The 18,619-nt window shown below is 31.8% G+C and overlaps 1 protein-coding gene and 1 pseudogene across 1 annotated transcript; both read left to right on the forward strand.

Annotated features, from left to right (window-relative positions):
- Positions 1 to 8,860: 8,860 nt before the first annotated feature.
- LOC139840893 (uncharacterized) lies at positions 8,861 to 16,563 on the forward strand (annotated as a pseudogene).
- On the forward strand, positions 15,980 to 17,225 carry LOC139840894 (WAT1-related protein At2g39510-like). The gene is made up of 5 exons (XM_071831135.1): positions 15,980 to 16,026; positions 16,236 to 16,352; positions 16,434 to 16,677; positions 16,923 to 16,979; positions 17,070 to 17,225. Exons 1-5 carry the CDS (start codon positions 15,980 to 15,982, stop codon positions 17,223 to 17,225), a joined length of 621 nt encoding a protein of 206 aa, XP_071687236.1.
- The last annotated feature ends 1,394 nt before the right edge of the window (positions 17,226 to 18,619 follow it).

Consider the following 18,619-nt stretch of genomic DNA (forward strand, 5'->3'; position numbering starts at 1 on the left):
GTAATAACAATACAATTAATAATATTACTATTAATATCAACAATAAAAATAAGAGTGATACTAATAACATTGATATAACACTATATTTAAGTCTTGTAACTTATTTTAATATATTAATATTATATATGTCTCTTTTTTTTATAACTATATATATAATGATATATTTTGAACATTTAATTTTATATCTTACAACAATATAATAATTATTGTTTATAGAATTCATATATAAATTCATGTATATATATATAATACTCCCTCCATCCCACTTCAAATGTCCATCTTTCCATTTTGGGTTGTCCCATATCAAATGTCCACTTAGGATTTCAACCAATCAGAAGAGGTTATTCTGGAGAGAGAAGATTTCTGATTGGTGCAGAATGGAGTTAGTGGGATTTTCTAAAACTGTGTGCAAAAAGTAAGTGGACACTTGTAATGGGACGGAGGTAGTAGTAACTCATTTATTCTATTTATTATCTCAATTTTTAATTCCAAATGAATAAGTGTACTTTATTACTTCAAAACATTATATGTACACTTACATCTATATTTATATCTACATATATATATTTACATGTTTATTTACACAAAATTGTTCATGAATCGTCGGAAATAGTCAAGGGTAATTGATTACCTAAATTTCAAATTTTCTAGACTCAACATTACAGATTTTGCTTATCGTGTCGGAAACATATAAAGATTAAGGTTTAATTTTGGTCGGAAATTTCCGGGTCATTACAGCATGACTTACTGTAATATAATCACGTTGATCAAGTGTCATTATATTATACTAACTCATGCATCAGTTCCCAACATTACTTCAATAACATTCATATTTTAAGCTCGAAAGTTTACAGAATATAGAAACTAACAGTTTCTATATGATGTAATACTGATAGCACGAAGAGATTAATGATTTCAGATAAGAATAGTTATAAAAATATCTTCAGAAATATGGAGGATATTTATAATGAAAGATACGATAATATCTCGGAATATCTAAGATCAGATGATGATAGAAACTATTGTCTGCAAGGGTTTAGAGTAAGGAGCAAGATATTCACTAAAGACTTTAGCAGACATTGAATCATTTGGATTCTTTGAAGTCAAACTTATTCTTTGTAATTTGTCCACGGCTTTCTTCATAATTTCGCATAATCTGCTTTTCGGTACTAAATTTTCTATTGAATGTTTCCAATATAATGATACACAGGAAGCACGAAGAGGTATATAATTTCGGACGAGAATATTTATGAAAATATCCTCAGAAATATCGAAGATATTGATGATGATATTTTGGAATTTTCTAAGTTCGATGGTTGATGGAGAAAGATTTTCCGCAAGATTTTAACATGACTTCGGAGCAAGATATTCTCTAAAAATTTCAACGGATCCAGAATTATCTGGATTCTTTGAATATAGGGTATGGTCCTTGTATTTGTCCTTGCTCTCCTTCATGGTTAACTCTATCCGTTTTTCCAGTTCCAACATTTCTGAGCTTTTCCAACATATTATTCTTTATCATCAAACTTCTGACGACTAAGGTCATTTACGGTTGCCTATAGTTTATGCTGCTTCATTCAGCTTCTTCAAAATTTGGAGTATTGATTCGTAGACTAGGTGCTTTTCAGAATTTCAGAATGGAAGATCATAATTCTAAGAGATAAATGTTATATGTTTACATATAACTGTTGATGTAGCCATTCTGCGAGATTTCAAAATATTGATTGCTGATTCTCGGTGTTTGGTACGACAATTCTCGTTATCAGATGCAGATGAGTACATGATGAGACTTCAATAGATAACTATAGTGATTTGTCGGAGAGATTTAAACCAATGAGCAAAGAGGTTATTGGTACGTCTACTGATAATATGGTGGGATATAAAAAGTTCCCCGGTAACAACAAAAGAGCACGCATGTAAATCAAGATTATAATAAGGTTAATCCGAATAAAAATTAAATTTGACTTGCTGGGGCTGTGACAAAATTGACTAATTTTGGAAAGGGATTGAAAAGTTATTTTTGGTAATAACAACGCCAAAGGAGCTATCACAAATACGTGTTGAACGTTTACTCCGGTTCCGATTATTTTCAGGTGCATAACTATATGCATCAATCTTTTCTTAAGTAGATGAAGTGTGATTTATTCATCCTCTCGATTGAGATGTTTTCAAGAATCATGAAAGGTTTGAACACAGATTGTAATTGTCAAGATACAAATGAGGTTAAGATGAAATCAAGTGGCAAACTTGAAGAATTATTTAGTTTCATATGTTATAATCAATATTTTAATTCATTTTAATTGTCCAATATTATTAGTCCATAGTCGATAGTCCACAGTTGACAGTCCAATAATTCATATATAATTTAATATATAATATTCGAATTAATTAATACGTATCGTGACCCGTATTCGTCTCAGACTCGATCACAACTCAAACTATATATATTATTGTAGAATCAACCTCAACCCTGTATAGAGAACTCGATCGTTACTGCATATAGAGTGTCTATGGTTATTTCAAATAATATATATAAATGCGTCGATATGATATGTCAAAACCTTGTATGCGTGTCCCGATATTTAAAGTGCGTAAAATAAATAACAGGAATTAAATAATGATAAATAAAGTGCGTAAAGTAAATAGCAGAAATTAAATGACGATAAATAAAATTACGAGAATGTAAATTGCAATAATTAAATTGCGATAATTAAATTGCGATAATATAAAATGTAATCAGTTAGCTAGGAACAATTAGCTAGGAACAGTTAGCGTGGATTCTTAACAAAATTTCTCATAGTTAATTTGTTTGTTTCTAACAATTTTTATTTTGTCCAATGTTTTCTTCATTATGCCACTTGTCGGATTCTGATAGGTCAAAGTCCAAATATGAAATTGAATGAAAATGGTTATTCTGTAGTGAACAGATTCGTATATCTGTGGATGTAAGTAGGATAGTAAATGACTGTTGAATCAGCTTCGAAGAATGTACATTGTAACTTATTAATGTGAAATCTGAATATTCCTCGGGTGTTACCTACCCGTTAAAATATTTTCACCATTAACAGTTTGTACAATAAAACTTTTAATTACAATCTTTATGAAAACATATATACATATATATTTTCTTCAGACATAATCACGGATTTAATGAGTTAATGTGCTATTAATCTCATTTGATTTACCATTAGAACAAGAATATATAATCTCTAAAACATTAGAGATTACATAATCGCCATGTCGAACGAAAATAAAATAGATAGAACGATACGTAGAACGATGATTATACTCGAGGTACAGAATGAGATGTCGAAGCTGGTGATGCGAATGTTGTTGTTGGTGGTACTAATGCTGTTGGTGCTAAGGTTGGTGATGTTACTGGTGTTGGTGATACTGCTGATGCTTGCAAATTGTGTACCGTGCTCTCTAAAGTTAACACTCGAGCTCGGAGTTCTTTAACTTCTTCTACTAACCCTGGTTGGTTATCAGTGTGAGGTAGAGATCGGATATCTTCTCTAGTTCCGTTAATGGTAGTCTCAAGACGAAAAATTCTGGCAAAAAGGGTATAAACGGTGTTGCGAACAGGTTCGCCGGTGAGCGGGTCGAGTACTCCAAGGTTAGGTGGTAGATTCGGTTCATGATATGGAGTACCTTCTTCCCTTTTCCATAGGGTGAGTATGTCGCGAACCCACCCCCATTTTCTCCAGTAATCACGGTAGTTGATTGGTTGGTGTGCTCCTGTCACGCTGTCTTCGGAGTCAGAGGAACTTGGTCGATTCGTAGAGGTCATCTTACGCGATCTCAGGAAAGATTTTTGGTATGAAGAGTTTAGCGACAGCAATTGATAGTTGGATGGTATTCTCAATGCATAATTTGCATAGATATATATAGTACCAGGATCCCTTAAATTAAGGAGAAATTTACGAGAGATATCAGGCAAGGTCTACAATAACAGATACGCTAAGATATGAATTGTCAGATACGCTAAGGTATGAATTTTGTCTATACACTATTCATGCAGTCAATGCAGTAAAACGTGTCTAGACTAAGAATAATGAGTAAGTGATTTCCTAAGGATGATAAGCAGATGATTTTCAACAAAAATGATAAGCAAAACTTTTGACATGCAGACACGGTCGAAGTCCAGCCTCACTAATGCATCCTAACAACTATCAGTTAGACATACTGATGTAAGACCTGGTTCTCTAAGACCACCGCTCTGATACCAACTGTAGAGACCCGTCCTAATCCATCTGGACGAAGTCCATATTGATAATAAATGATTCGCAACAGTTGATTACATCGCGAGGTACTTGACCTCTATATGATACATTTTACAAACATTGCATTCGTTTTTGAAAAGACAATCTTTCATTACATCGAACGTTGACGGCATGCATACCATTTTATAATATATCTAACTATAATTGACTTAATAATAATCTTGATGAACTCAACGACTCGAATGCAACGTCTTTTGAAATATGTCATGAATGACTCCAAGTAATATCTCGAAAATGAGCAAATACACAGCGGAAGATTTCTTTCATACCTGAGAATAAACATGCTTTCAAGTGTCAACTAAAGGGTTGGTGAGTTCATTAGTTTAACATAAATAATCATTTCCATCATTTTAATAGACTACAAGTGTCATAACCCGACCTTAACCATAAGGACGAATACAATAACATATGATTTCATCGCGAGGTATTGACCTCTATATGCGACATTTTTCAAAAACTGCATTCGTTTTTACAATACAAACCATAGCTTTTATTACAAATACATGGTTTAAACAACTTAATAATGATTATCATTTAGCGATAATCTTAGACTTAAAACTTTACATGTGATAATAACAATACGACCTCCAACATATTTTACATTACAAATCCTCCGATATGCAGTTTTATTTTTGACACAAATATGCATACTCAAGATCTTGCTTAAATTCAACATGTTACAGCGGAAGCTTTTAGTTATCACCTGAGAATAAACATGCTTAAAATGTCAACATAAAGTTGGTGAGATATAGGTTTAATGCCGGCAGCGTTATAAATATAGACCACAAGATTTCATATATAAACGTTTTAATAAAAATATTCTAAGTTGTTGAGCACTTGATAACCATACTTAACATTTAATCAACGTCGCATATTCCCTTTATTATGAAATCTTACTACACCGTACCAAGTGTAGTTACCGAAACGAAGTACTGTGCAACCGTTGAATACTGGTCGTCCAGTCCGGTTGGGGTTGTCAGGCCCGATAGATCTATCAACAGGATTCGCGTTTACAATACCTCATGTAAATAATAGTTACCAAGTTACAGGGAAGTATGCCAGTGGTACAACTCAACGTAGAATATATATTTTTAATCACTTGTGTCCATAATGTAAATCATAAAATGCATGTATTCTCATCCCGAAATATTTAGAGTTTAAAAGTGGGACTATATACTCACCTTTTCCTTGAAGGTATTTAACTCGACTTGGTCTCCGATAGATATCACGAACCTAACCATATATATAATATATCAACATATTTTCTTTTCAAGTAATCGTTACACATATATATATATATATATATATATATATATATATATATATATATATATATATACTTATAATACTTTTAATATTTTCTTAGTCCGTAGTTAGCAGTCTGTTGTTAATGGTCCATAATTAGTTGCTCAATAAAATAAATAAAGACCCCATCGTATTCGTATTGATCAGAATTAATCTCGACCCATGGTACCATGTTGTCAAATGACGTGTTGCGTACATAAAGTACCGTGTTGTCAGATGACGTGTTGCGTACAATCATGAGGTCTTATGATTAATCTTCTCGTGTTGTTTACGGGTGGTCCTGGAATATATAAAATCAAATCATAAGTAAATATATATTAAATATTATGTTAATTAGCCAAGATATGATTAATCCGATTTTGTCATAATATGATATATTACAGGTTTTGAAGTGTTTTAAAAATCAAATTAGAAGGATCTATTTAGTTTGCGAACAGGTTTGAAATATTTCAAACTATGTTCTTGTTGTTAAAAATTTTATAACACAAAATAAGATAGCTATATAAATATGAATCGAATAAGATTATGACACAAATTATTGTGTTGAATTTTTGAGTAATAATGTATGCTAGCTTACAAATAAGATTCCCTCTTATCTAGGGCAGATCTAAACCTGATAAGGATATTGATTTGATGTGTATTTACCAATAGTAAATACGTATGGATGATGGGTATGATATGGTAAAAGAAGCTCAAAATCGGGCTTTTATTTTGGGTCCAACCGGGCCAAAAATAAAATTTTAAGACATTTTTAATAAAGCAATGTTAGCCCAAAAAAAATTTCCAAGCTGACCTGGCAGCTCGACCCCAGCCAGGGGCTCTGCCCCTTGGACCCCGCCAGGGGTTGCCACCCTTTGGACCCCGCTTATCGGGGGCGCTGCCCCCGAACCCCCGTCATAATCAAGATAAGTTCAAACAAGTGTGCACTCCACACTTCCCCAAACTTGTTCGATATTTATCAAGATTATTTTGGTTACAAATTAATCCCATTACACTTAAATCATATTGGTGACATAAATCACAACACATTATAGATTGTAAGTATATATGTCAAAGAACGTTACATATAGTTATCGTTTTGAAAACTTAAGTTAGTGGTCTCAAAGTATACTTATAACTCATTGTTGTTAGTTCACAATGAAATGTTAAATCATCCTTAAATCATGTTAAATATGTATAGATATGTACATATACATAATCGTATAATTATCGTGTGTTATATAGTTCGTGATATCATCGGTCAAATTGGACGGTCAAACGTTGTGTAAAACTCTTTTCAAAAATATAAGTCTCAACAGTTTGGATTGCTTATCATGTTGGTAAGGTTTAATTTATGTAAATATTAATCTCATAAGTATAGTACGATCGGAAAATTCCGGGTCGTTACAGTAAGATTTCCATTTCTCATAAATATACGTCCCATGCATAGAGACAAAAATAATCATTCATATGGATTGAACACCTGGTAATCGACATTCACAATATGCATATAAGAATATCCCCATCATTCCGGGATTCTCCTTCGGACATGATATAAATTTCGAAGTACTAAAGCATCCGGTACTTTGGATGGGGCTTGTTGGGCCCGATAGATCTATCTTTAGAGTTCGCGTCAATTAGGGTGTCTGTTCCCTAATTCTTAGATTACCTGACTAAAAAAGGGACATATTCGATTTAATAATCCAGCCATAGAATGTAATTTTAGATACTTGTGTCTATTTCGTAAAACAGTTATAAAAGCAGCGCATGTATTCTCAGCCCAAAAATATAAAGGGTAAAAAGGCAAATGAAACTCACAATCCAACACTTTGTAGTAAAAAGATTCATACGACGAAACTGAACAATGCATGGTTGGCCTCAGATCCACGAACCTATATCAAGTATATGTATATTAACACATATAATTGTAATCGGACAAAATTATATATATTTAATGATATAAATTTTATATTAAAATTTATAGGTTTCCTTAATAAAGTAAATATATTCATTATATATATATATATATATATATATATATATATATATATATATATATATATATTATTATTATTAAGTGATATGTATTGAGTATAGTTTTTAGTAGTTGTTTGATAAATTAATTAAAAGGTGATATTATCTTTTACTAATAATCATAGTAAGTGCTTTTAATAATAATAATTATTATAGTAATAATAACCATAATAATAAAAAAATGTTTAGTTGTATTATTTTCATAATATTAGATTTTAATAACTAATAATAATTTTAATAATGATAAAATGAAATTTTAATAATAATGATAATGTTAAAAATAATAAATAAAAACGAAAATACTTATAATTCTAATAATAATAATAATAATAATAATCTTAAAATCATATCAATACTAATAATTATAATAACTATAATAATAATATTACTTATAATACCTATACAAATGATACTAATAACAATCATGATAACAATAATAACAATAAATATAACAATAATAATAATACTACCTTAAGAGAATTGATAATCCTCAAAAAGAATGAAACTGTCACTCCCTGGGATTGAACCCGCGACCTCTCGAAACCCCAAAACCCACATAAACCATCCATCCGCCTGTTCCTTTCTGATTTTACTCACTTAGATAAATATATAAACCCGTATACCTTCATTTCGGCCCACTTAGAATAATCAAAATATAAGCCCAACAATTAGTGCTAAAGGGTCACAACCATTTTAGTAACTCTCGGCCCAAACACCAACTGTGAATGATCCATAAGATGATTTTAGGAGGGTTCGGTTTAAAAAAAATGTATTTATCTTTACGTCAACATCCTTTATCCATTATCATCCTAATACCGTTCATCATTATCATCCTCACAATCGTCTTCATTATCATCATCACACAAACTCATCGCCATATCATATCATCATCATTCTCATCGGATTCACCATCATCGTTGTATCTCCAAAACAGAAAACGCGATAGTGGCAACAACAACAACAGCTCATCATCACATCGTCGTACTGTCGTCGTTGTAACAGGCTATGGAAACGAGAATAGCAGCTGCAGCAAAAAAAATATAAAACATCGAACAGTTTGGTTGGTCTGGGTTTTGAACGAGAAAAATAGACATAATCAAGAAAATGGGTTTGATGATTGTGAAGGTGACCCGAGAATTTATGGTGCCGGTTGTGTGGAGTTTTGAACGCAAAAAGAAAAGAAAAATATATATATATATATATATATATATATATATATATATATATATATATATATATATATATATATATATATAACTATGTTGGTGATAGCGGTTGTGACGGTGGATGGTGGTCATCATGGTAGGGTTGTTGTTCAACTGCAATCTAAAAACAGAAAGAAAGTGCAGCAGCAGCTGCAGGTTTCATTGCTTAACATAAAATGGCGGTTTTCAAGGTTTTCGAAAAAATGTAGAGAGAGGGAGAGAGAGAGTAAGAGAGATAGAGAGAGATTGAGATAGGTATCATGGTGGTTTGTGGTTGTTTAGGTGGCTCATGGTGGTGATTCCCAGACGGTGGTGGTTCACGAAGAGGGTGAGGGTGAAGAGTGGTTCGATGATGTTTAGTTGATGATAGGTTCGGTTGTGGGTTCGGGTGATAATGGTGAGGGTAGTAAATGAAGACCATGGTGGTTTATGGTGACAACTATGGTGGTTGGGGGTGGCGGCAGTGATGATAGGTGATGGCTCGTGAGGTGGTGATGGTTGTAGGCAAAACATGTGTGTGTATAGATCATATACATATCATACGCATATATAATGATAATATATTTATAATAGTAACTAATAATAATAATAATTAATAGCAATAATATCCTAATGATTCTCCATCACCATTCACGGAACTTTTTAGTACAGTATAGCCATCATCCACTATTTAATTGATATATTTAATTAGGGTATTATGTCGTGTCCATTGCTAAACAGTTACGGATAAAAGTGTTCCTAAAAATCCCAAACTTTTAGATTAAGTATATCTAATTATTTCACTCATTAACTGTTTGAAACCTGATCAAAAGGTTCGGTAGTTATTTATTTTCTGTACCAAATAATATGTACGGAGTACTAAAATTTAAACTAAAAAGATAAAAATATTTTTGACAAATTCTAAAATCTTCGTAATCAATTTACAGTCCAATTTTTATCTTAATCATTCATGAACATGTATTATATCTATATTAAAACTAACGAAACGTCAACCGAGTGTCACTGACGTTTACTGATTAGGCTCGAAATCAATTATTTTTAATATATTCTCTTTCTATATGCAAACAGTTTTAAATATCAAGTTTTAACTACTAAAATAAATATATTATATGTTTTTAAACAATTAGATTTAATATAATTATATATATATATATATATATACAAGAAATATTTATGTATACATATATATACATATCTATATAATCATAATAGTAGTTTAAATTACATCACATATTACTTTACATATTTATTTCTAATATTTAAATTATATTTTATAATTTTGATTTATTAGATATACTTACATTTATAAATATATATACATATTTATTTACAAACAATTGTTTGTGAATCGTCGGGGATAGTCAAAGGTCAATTGAATATATGAAACAGTTCAAAATTTTTGAGACTCAACATTATAGACTTTGCTTATCGTATCGAAATCAAATAAGATTTAAGTTTAAATTTGGTCGGAAATTCCCGGGTCATCACATTAATGGCTTAAACAGAGTTTAAACTTCTGTTTTACATAAGCATTCACTCCTATTGATTTATTCCAAGTGCTTGATAAGTTAAAATTCAAATGGCAACCATACTCAAAACACTCCTTAGTTGTGGCTACATTAAATGTTTATGATCTTATAGTTGTTTTGTCCAAGCCCAATTCGTAGCCAAATGAATATATAGTATTTAAAAACACTGCTTAGTTGTGACCACATTTAATATTTATGATCTTATAGTTTTTTTTTGTCCAATCCCAATTAGTAGCCCAATGAATAGAAAATATTTCGTGGATAGTTTTGATCCGACCTGTATTAAAGTGACGGTAAACGAAAAAGACACTATATATTTTATATTCAGAAGCAAAAGATCTCTTCACCTGCTACCATTAATTTATTTACAAAATCCTCTCAACTACCAGCCATTTCACCATGACGAAATCAGGTTTGTCAGTTTGCTAGATCACCACTTAGGGTAGTTTACAATTATTGACACATTTTGCATTGATAATAGGGTATATCGATTTCAAAACATGATGAATTTGGGTTAGGGTTTATCATCACAAGTTTTTATTTAAACAACTTTAAAATCAACCAATGGATCTGCTCTTTATATGGATTTATGTTATTTATTTGCACATAAATCTATTTAACATCACTTAAAAATGAGTGATTAGTATCAATCTTTTCAGTCACAACTTCACACATGTAGGTGTGATGATGTGAACTGTGTTGTAAATAAAGTTCATATCAGCTGTTCAGTTTTCATATTGCATCTCTATATATTCTTTAATTATGTGCAGAATTCTACCAGTGATGATGTTTAGGGTTTATATGCCAACAATCTGTATTTTACACTTTAAAGCTAAAAACCAAACTTATTTTACTTCGGGAATATAATAACAAAATATATATTTTATTCAACACTTTTAAATGAACCAATTGATCTGCACTTTTAAATCAATTTGTGTTCTTTGCTTGGACATAAATGGATTGAATCTTACAAATGCACACATAGACGTGTAATGCTAACACCAATGATATTGCTTAGACTTAATATGCTAACAAATTGTATAGTGCCCTTTAAAGCTGGATTACTAACTGATTTTGCTTATGATTTATAAAAAAAACATATATTAGTCAAGACTTTTAAATGAACCAATCGATCTGCACCCTAAATACAACTAATGTTCTTTTTTTTGCACATAAATTGATTTAATCTCAACACATGTAATGACTTGAAGATCCACACGATGAACGTAATTATTTATTAAAACAGTAATGTTTTTGGATTAATATTTCATTATATAATAACTTATATCTGAAGTCACTGGCATTTTCATTTGTATTAAATGTGTGGTTTTTTTAAAATTGTTAACTTTGTTTCAATTTTCAAGAAGTGGTTATAGAAGTCTTCATCAGTTTAGATCTTATATAATGCTTAGGCTTTTTATGCCAACACCTTTAATTCTTTTTTTTTTTAGCTTTAAAGTTGATCAATACATGTTCACTTTAGTATCATACAATATTGTTTGTATACATTTAATTTCTGTTCAATATTTACTTCATATATTGCGCGTGTAACAATTGATTCCTTAAGTACAGAATTCTGCTCAGACTTCTCAGCCAAACAAATGGGAAACAGGATCGACTTCTCATGGTCCATTGGTTTCACACAAGAGACATTTGGAAGACACTGAACTATTTGATGATATTTCGGATTTTGTAGAAATTAGTAAGACCGAATTTCTCAATGCCACCAGAAATCCTGATGCATCCGATCATACAAGTCTGAATATTAGAGAACAACTCGCTGAAGCTGAAAGACTCCACTCCTGGACCAGCGGTCATACTACGTACGTTTTCTTCAAGATCCGAAAAGAAAATCTTTGGGACAAAATATACTTTACCAAATATGATATAACCATTGATAGGTCACATTCATAAGTACATTTGAGAATCTTCTTTTTTTTTTTTGAACATGTTATTGACAAATGTTTATGGAATGTTTAACGATAAAAATATGAGTGTGATTTAGCGGCTACCGGAAGAGCTTCAAAAACTACTTGAACTACAAAGTAATTGTAACTATAAGTGTCTCGATCTGAACAACAAAACTCATATATGGGGTTTGAAGCAAGAAAAAAGATAAAAGAAAAAGTATGTTTCTAAAGGGTGGCTAAAGTTCTTAACTGTAAATGGGTATGTTCCGGACGACCAGAGTTTGATTGCGTTCATGCTTGACGAACGCAGGTTCATCATGGTCCTAGATGGAACTCACCCGGTGTAACAATTTGTTTCGGTATCAAAGTCTTTGATTATGCAGGTTGTCCGTTAGTTTGTGCAGAAGTGTTAATGAATATGGATTTAGTTTCTTTCTTTTTTGATGCTTAGGTATGTAATTATTAAACACTTTAATATATAACTTATGGTAGTTTAGTAACCAATGAATAGTTTGACATGTAATTGAATTTTATGATATGTCAATCGATGAATGATGGTAATTTTGATTCGCTACAGATTTTATCATTAAATACAAGTTGCAACTAAACAACTAAAATGTAAGATATTATATCTTTGTATAAGATTATTCTTCTGTATATTAAAAAAAATTGTCAATATAAATATATTAAAAATAGTATTATTATGGAAACAACAACTTCATATTGATGATCTTCTATTGTGAGATTGTCTGGATAACTAAATTTAAAGCAAAATAACAAATACAATATAATATGGTATTAATAAATGATTTCAACCTTCAAAAATCTCGCGAAATCGCGGGTCTTTAACTAGTATACATTAAAAGAGAGTTTAGCTAATAATTGTTTTCAAAACCCCCTTACTTACCGTTAGATTAGAAAATTACGTTACAATACCCCTTGATCTAACGGTCCTTAATCATTCACTTAAAATATTAGCTAATAAATCATTCTTAATCAATATTATACCCTTAATACCCTTAAAAAGGGAATTGATATATCCACCTCCATTTTTACTACTTCCACTTAAAAATACTAAACTGCCCTTAATAATGTCTTATACAAATTGTTCTTATAATTTAAATGAAGGATATAATTGGAAAAAGATGGTGGAAGAACCTCCCCTTAAAAAAAAAAAAAAAAAAAAAAAAAAAAAAACGGGACCTTAAAATTTTCTAATCGGATCCATCATCCTGACCAAACTTAGGACTAAATGACCTAAATCAATTTATCTTCTTCATCCATCGACTAATCTTCTTCCATACCTAATGGATACCTAGAATTTAATTCGGTAAGTATTTGCTACTTATCCTTCAAATTTTCTCAGTTTATCTATATCAAAATCGACGAAGCATCGATCAACCGTTTTTAATCTTCATCGATTTGCAGGTATTTTATAATAATTAATTCTTATTCTTATTATTGATGTTTTCGAGCAGATACTGTAACTTAATGTGATGATTTTTCTGATGATGATTGAGCTTATTTTTAGGGTTTCGATCTGTTTCCCCTTTTCTATTTTAATCGGTATGTTGTTTGTGTATGTCTTTGTTATTGTTGCATAAAATTTACTTTTATAGATTAGTACGTACTATAATGATTCCGTAATTTGGAATCAAATCATGATAATTGAGTCATTCTTGATTTTTCATTCAATAGTTTTATAATTAGTATGTATGATGTGTGATTGTTATTATATTTGGTGCTGAAACTGCAATTTTCTGGTCACAGGTTCACCAAGTTCATAAATAATCAATCATGGGTTCTTTCTACCATTATTTGTACATGCTCAGTTGACTTAATATGTTTAAATTCAGTTTTTTTCAGGAACTCATGCTATTACCTGTGCACTTTTCGCTTTCTTGAGGCTGGGTGATGAGGTAACACTTCATTTTGGTAACACTTCATTTTCTTACTTTAAATCGTCAAAGGACTATAGTATCTTTTTGTGCATTTTATCATTATGAGTTTTGTAATGATTGATTCGGTTTTTTAGTTATTGTCGGTTGTTGTTGCTCCTTACGATACTCTGGAAGAAGTTATAGGAATAAGAGATGGCAATGGATTAGGTTCTCTCAAAGATTTTGGAATCAAGTATCGAGAAGTTGCAGTAAGTTGTTACTTAGCTTGGTTTCGGCTTGTTTACTTTTGGACCTGTCAATTTGGCTATCTTTTAATTCTCTAATTGGTCAAACTTATTAAAGGAAATTAACCGTTCAACTTGTTTCAGCTTGCAGATGATGGGGGGCTTGATTGGGATGCTCTTGAATTTGCTTTAAAACCTCAAACTAAATGTGCCCTTAATCAAAGATCATATGGATATTCTTGGCGTAAAAGTTTTAAGTGTCAACGAAATAGCTAGGGCAATACACATTATCAAGGTTTTTAATTTACTCTTATACTATTCTTTTCATTATACTCTTATTATTTCCATGTGTTATGTGACAAAATAATGTTAATGCAGACGCAAAATCCAAGTTGTATGGTTATGGTGGATAATTGCTATGGTGAATTCACAAAAGCCCTTGAACTTACGATGGTGTTACGTTTACTTTTTATTTCGTTTCTTAGAAACGAATCGGATATTTATGATAACGGATAAACATGGGGCAGATCTTATTGCAGGAAGTTTGATTAAAAATCCCGGTGGAACAATTTCACCATGCGGTGGGTCCGTTGCAGGGAAAGAAAAATGGGTTAAGGCTGCAGCAGCTCGACTCTCTGCTCGGGGACTCGGGGTTGATTGTGGCTCGACACCTGGCGACATCATGAAGACTTTTTTTCAAGGGTTGTACCTCTCACCTCAAATGGTTGGAGATGCAATAAAGGTATTTTAATCTAATAAAAAACCAAACACCCTCTTAGTTTTATTCTTAATGTGATTCCTTAATGGTTGTGTTGGTTGTATGTTACAAGAGTGGTTTATTGATTGCTAAAGTTATGTCAACAAAAGGTTACAAGTGCAGCCGCTTCCATGAGTGGTACGTCATGACATGCTTCAACGAGTGCCACGTCTTACACTTATTTGCAGAGATTATTAGATCCTTCAACCTTCTAAAACTTTGTTACAGGTATCTTACAGCAATATCTTAATGAATTTGTAGTGAATTATATAAATTAGATGATCTACCATTTTTAATTTGTTACGCATTATGCTATGTATTTACTTATTTTATTCTTGACTAACTTGATAAGCTGTATTACTTATTTATATCTACTATTATAACTTACTTATCTGCAAGATCCTTATAGCTAAAATTTCTGCAAGAAGCAGATAATATTTAAACATAAATTAGAAAAAATCAAAGCGCATGCATCCATGAAGACTACTTTTCAACTGTATTAGTATATATACCACCAGAATCCACTCTGTACTCACAGATACATAACTCGAAAATTTCAGAAACATGTCTAAAGAGTGTTTTAAGCGGGTGTATGTTCGTACCAAGCCTTTCATATTCATGATTTTCTTGCAGACTTCATATGCAGTTAACGGATTAGTGGTTAAGTCTGCACTAAACAAAGACTTAAATCATTACACTTTCGCTGTTTATCGAAACACGTTTGCAGTTCTCTGCTTTGCTTCTTTTGCTTTCTTCTCTGAAAGGTATGATCTTTCATGTTAATTATTTCTTGTATGCTATCATTTTTTTGATCATTGCTTTTTTGACCCAAACAGGAAAGTTAGGCCAAAAATGACTATTTCCATCTTCATCAAGATTATGGTTCTGGGACTACTAGAGTATGTATTATATATATATATATATATATATATATATATATATATATATATATATATATATATATATATATATACACGTTGCAAAACAATACAATATGCTTATATTTGTAAATTGTAGCCTGTCCATGTTATAAATTTTCAAGTCTGAATTGCTAGAGAGTATTTTAAGCATATATAATTGTTATATGGTGGTTGATATTGTACAATAGGCCTGTGATATACCAGAATTTGTACTATTCTGGAATGAATTTAACAACGGTAACCTTTGCAACGGCTATGTGTAACATCGTCCCTGCCATTACTTTTGTTATGGCTTGGATCTTAAGGTAATCAATTTTTTTCTCTAATTAATCAGGCAGTTTATTATGGCTACATGTAAATGGGCCGGGCTTATTTGTTTTTGGTAGACTTGAGAAGGTGAAGATGGAGAGTTTACATAGCCAAGGGAAGATCATAGGTACATTAGTGACGGTTGGGGGAGCGATGATAATGACACTAATAACGGGCCCCGTGATTCAATTTCCATGGACATATCAGCATACGATTCATCAACAATCTTCGGTTAACACCAAAAGTTCTCATGATCAGATTAAGGGATCTCTCATGATTACTGCTGGTTGCTTTTCTTGGGCTAGCTTTGTCATAGTCCAAGTAAGATAAATTCCACTCAGTTTATATATGGTTATCATTTATGAATTCAAGAACACGAACGCTGGGTGTCAATGGCTGATCCATGAATTTTTGTCGACGGGCCCGCTTATCCTTTCGGAATACTCCTGTTTACATTGATGTATATGATGAGAGGTCCAGGTTAAACAAACTGTTATATTTGGTAGCCAAAAATTACGCCTTTTCCCACGAATCGTCAATCTAATTTGATGTTGTGGATGTTGTAGGGGACTAATGAAGGTCTACATCAAGGTTACTGTGTGGTGCCAAGTGCAAAAAGATTCGTACTTCTCTACTCTTTCTTGAAAAGAAATCTGTCAAATCAAGTGATGGTTTTCTTTTCTTCATGTAATTCGGTTAAATTTCACTCGTAGCTTCTTACTTATATAGTTATATTCAAGTGGAATGTTTTGATATTCACGGGAAACAAAAGCAGCAGAAACGAACTTCTACGTTCTTTGATACGAGCAAGGATAAGTGGCTCATGGATCGATCCATATTGGTTTAATGGGTCAAATGGTAGCAGTTGAAGAGTAATTGTGGTTGTACGTGTGTGTTTTCATGCATGTTCCATTATGTTAGGATATTAGAAGTGTAGTCAGTTTATTTAGTTGTAGTTTATTTAAATTACTAGCATGTTTCCATTATTCCCTTATGAGTAGGTAAGTGGGTTAGTTTAGTGGACGTTTCCATTTCATAGTAGTAACCGTTTGCTATTTAAATTCTGTAATTTGCATGGAGGAAGATATGAATGAAAAAGTGGTTTTGAACCAAAGTCTCTTCTTACTCTATATTTCTTGGGAGATTAGCCATCTCGAATCGGCTTCTATCTTAGGAGTTCGCGGTCGACTCGAAGAGACCGTATCAATGGTGCTTTCATTGAGTCAACGTGAGTCATTTATGACTTTCGTTGAGGAGATGAGTGTCCTCGTTGAGCAAATGAAGGAGAAAATGGATAAGCTGAACATTTTTTATCTAGTCAACAACACCCGACTTGAATTGTTAGCCAACCAATTCTCTACCTATGTCACCACCACCACTACCATCGACTCCACTCCACCGACCATCGATGTCAACGCTCCACCTGTCCCAAATGTTGCAATCATGACAACAAAATCACAAGTTTCTCTAACCCTTGACACCGTTCCTCTTGTCAACTTACAAGTCACAAAAGTCCTCACCAATACAAACCATGAAATCCCTACCAACAGTCCCTTCACTTCCACCAGTCGTACTTCGGTTCACACTACTAGAATATGGACCTTTTGTGACGACACTTTTTGGGAGGACACTAATGTCCTCACAGAAAGGCAGCTAGATGACAAAAATAAGAGTTGAAGTTGATTTTTTAGTTTGACTAATACTATTGTGAGGACTTGTCGTCACAATAGGTGTTATTTATTTTATTTTTGATTTTCTTTTTCTAGTCAAAGAAGAAAAATTAAAGAAACGTTGAATATTTTTTTCGACCAGATCTATTGCAAGGACATGTTCTCACAATAGATAATTAATAAATCAATTATAATTAATACGAATTATATTTAAATGTTCAGTTTCCTCAAAAATAAACAAATAAAAGCTGGGAACCTATCGAGAGGACTTGTTCTCACAATCGGTAACTAACCTTTTTAAAATAATCTGATTTTATTAAAACGAATTAAATTTAAATTTTTAGTTCCCTCTAAATTAAAATAAAAACCCGCGCAACCTATTGCGAGAACGTGTCCTCACAATAGGAAATTAAATTCATTTTCTTAATACTTTTTGTTAAAACTAATTATATTAGCGTATGCATGTATAATGTATGTATGTATATATTAAAGTATTGCTAGTACTTGTTCTCACAGTAGGTAATTAAAAAATTTAAGTATATTTTTATTAAAATTATTATATTTGATCTTTGATAGATTTTTTGTTAACCTTT

Source organism: Rutidosis leptorrhynchoides, chromosome 4 (genome assembly GCF_046630445.1).
Source record: "Rutidosis leptorrhynchoides isolate AG116_Rl617_1_P2 chromosome 4, CSIRO_AGI_Rlap_v1, whole genome shotgun sequence".
Taxonomy (NCBI): domain Eukaryota; kingdom Viridiplantae; phylum Streptophyta; class Magnoliopsida; order Asterales; family Asteraceae; genus Rutidosis; species Rutidosis leptorrhynchoides.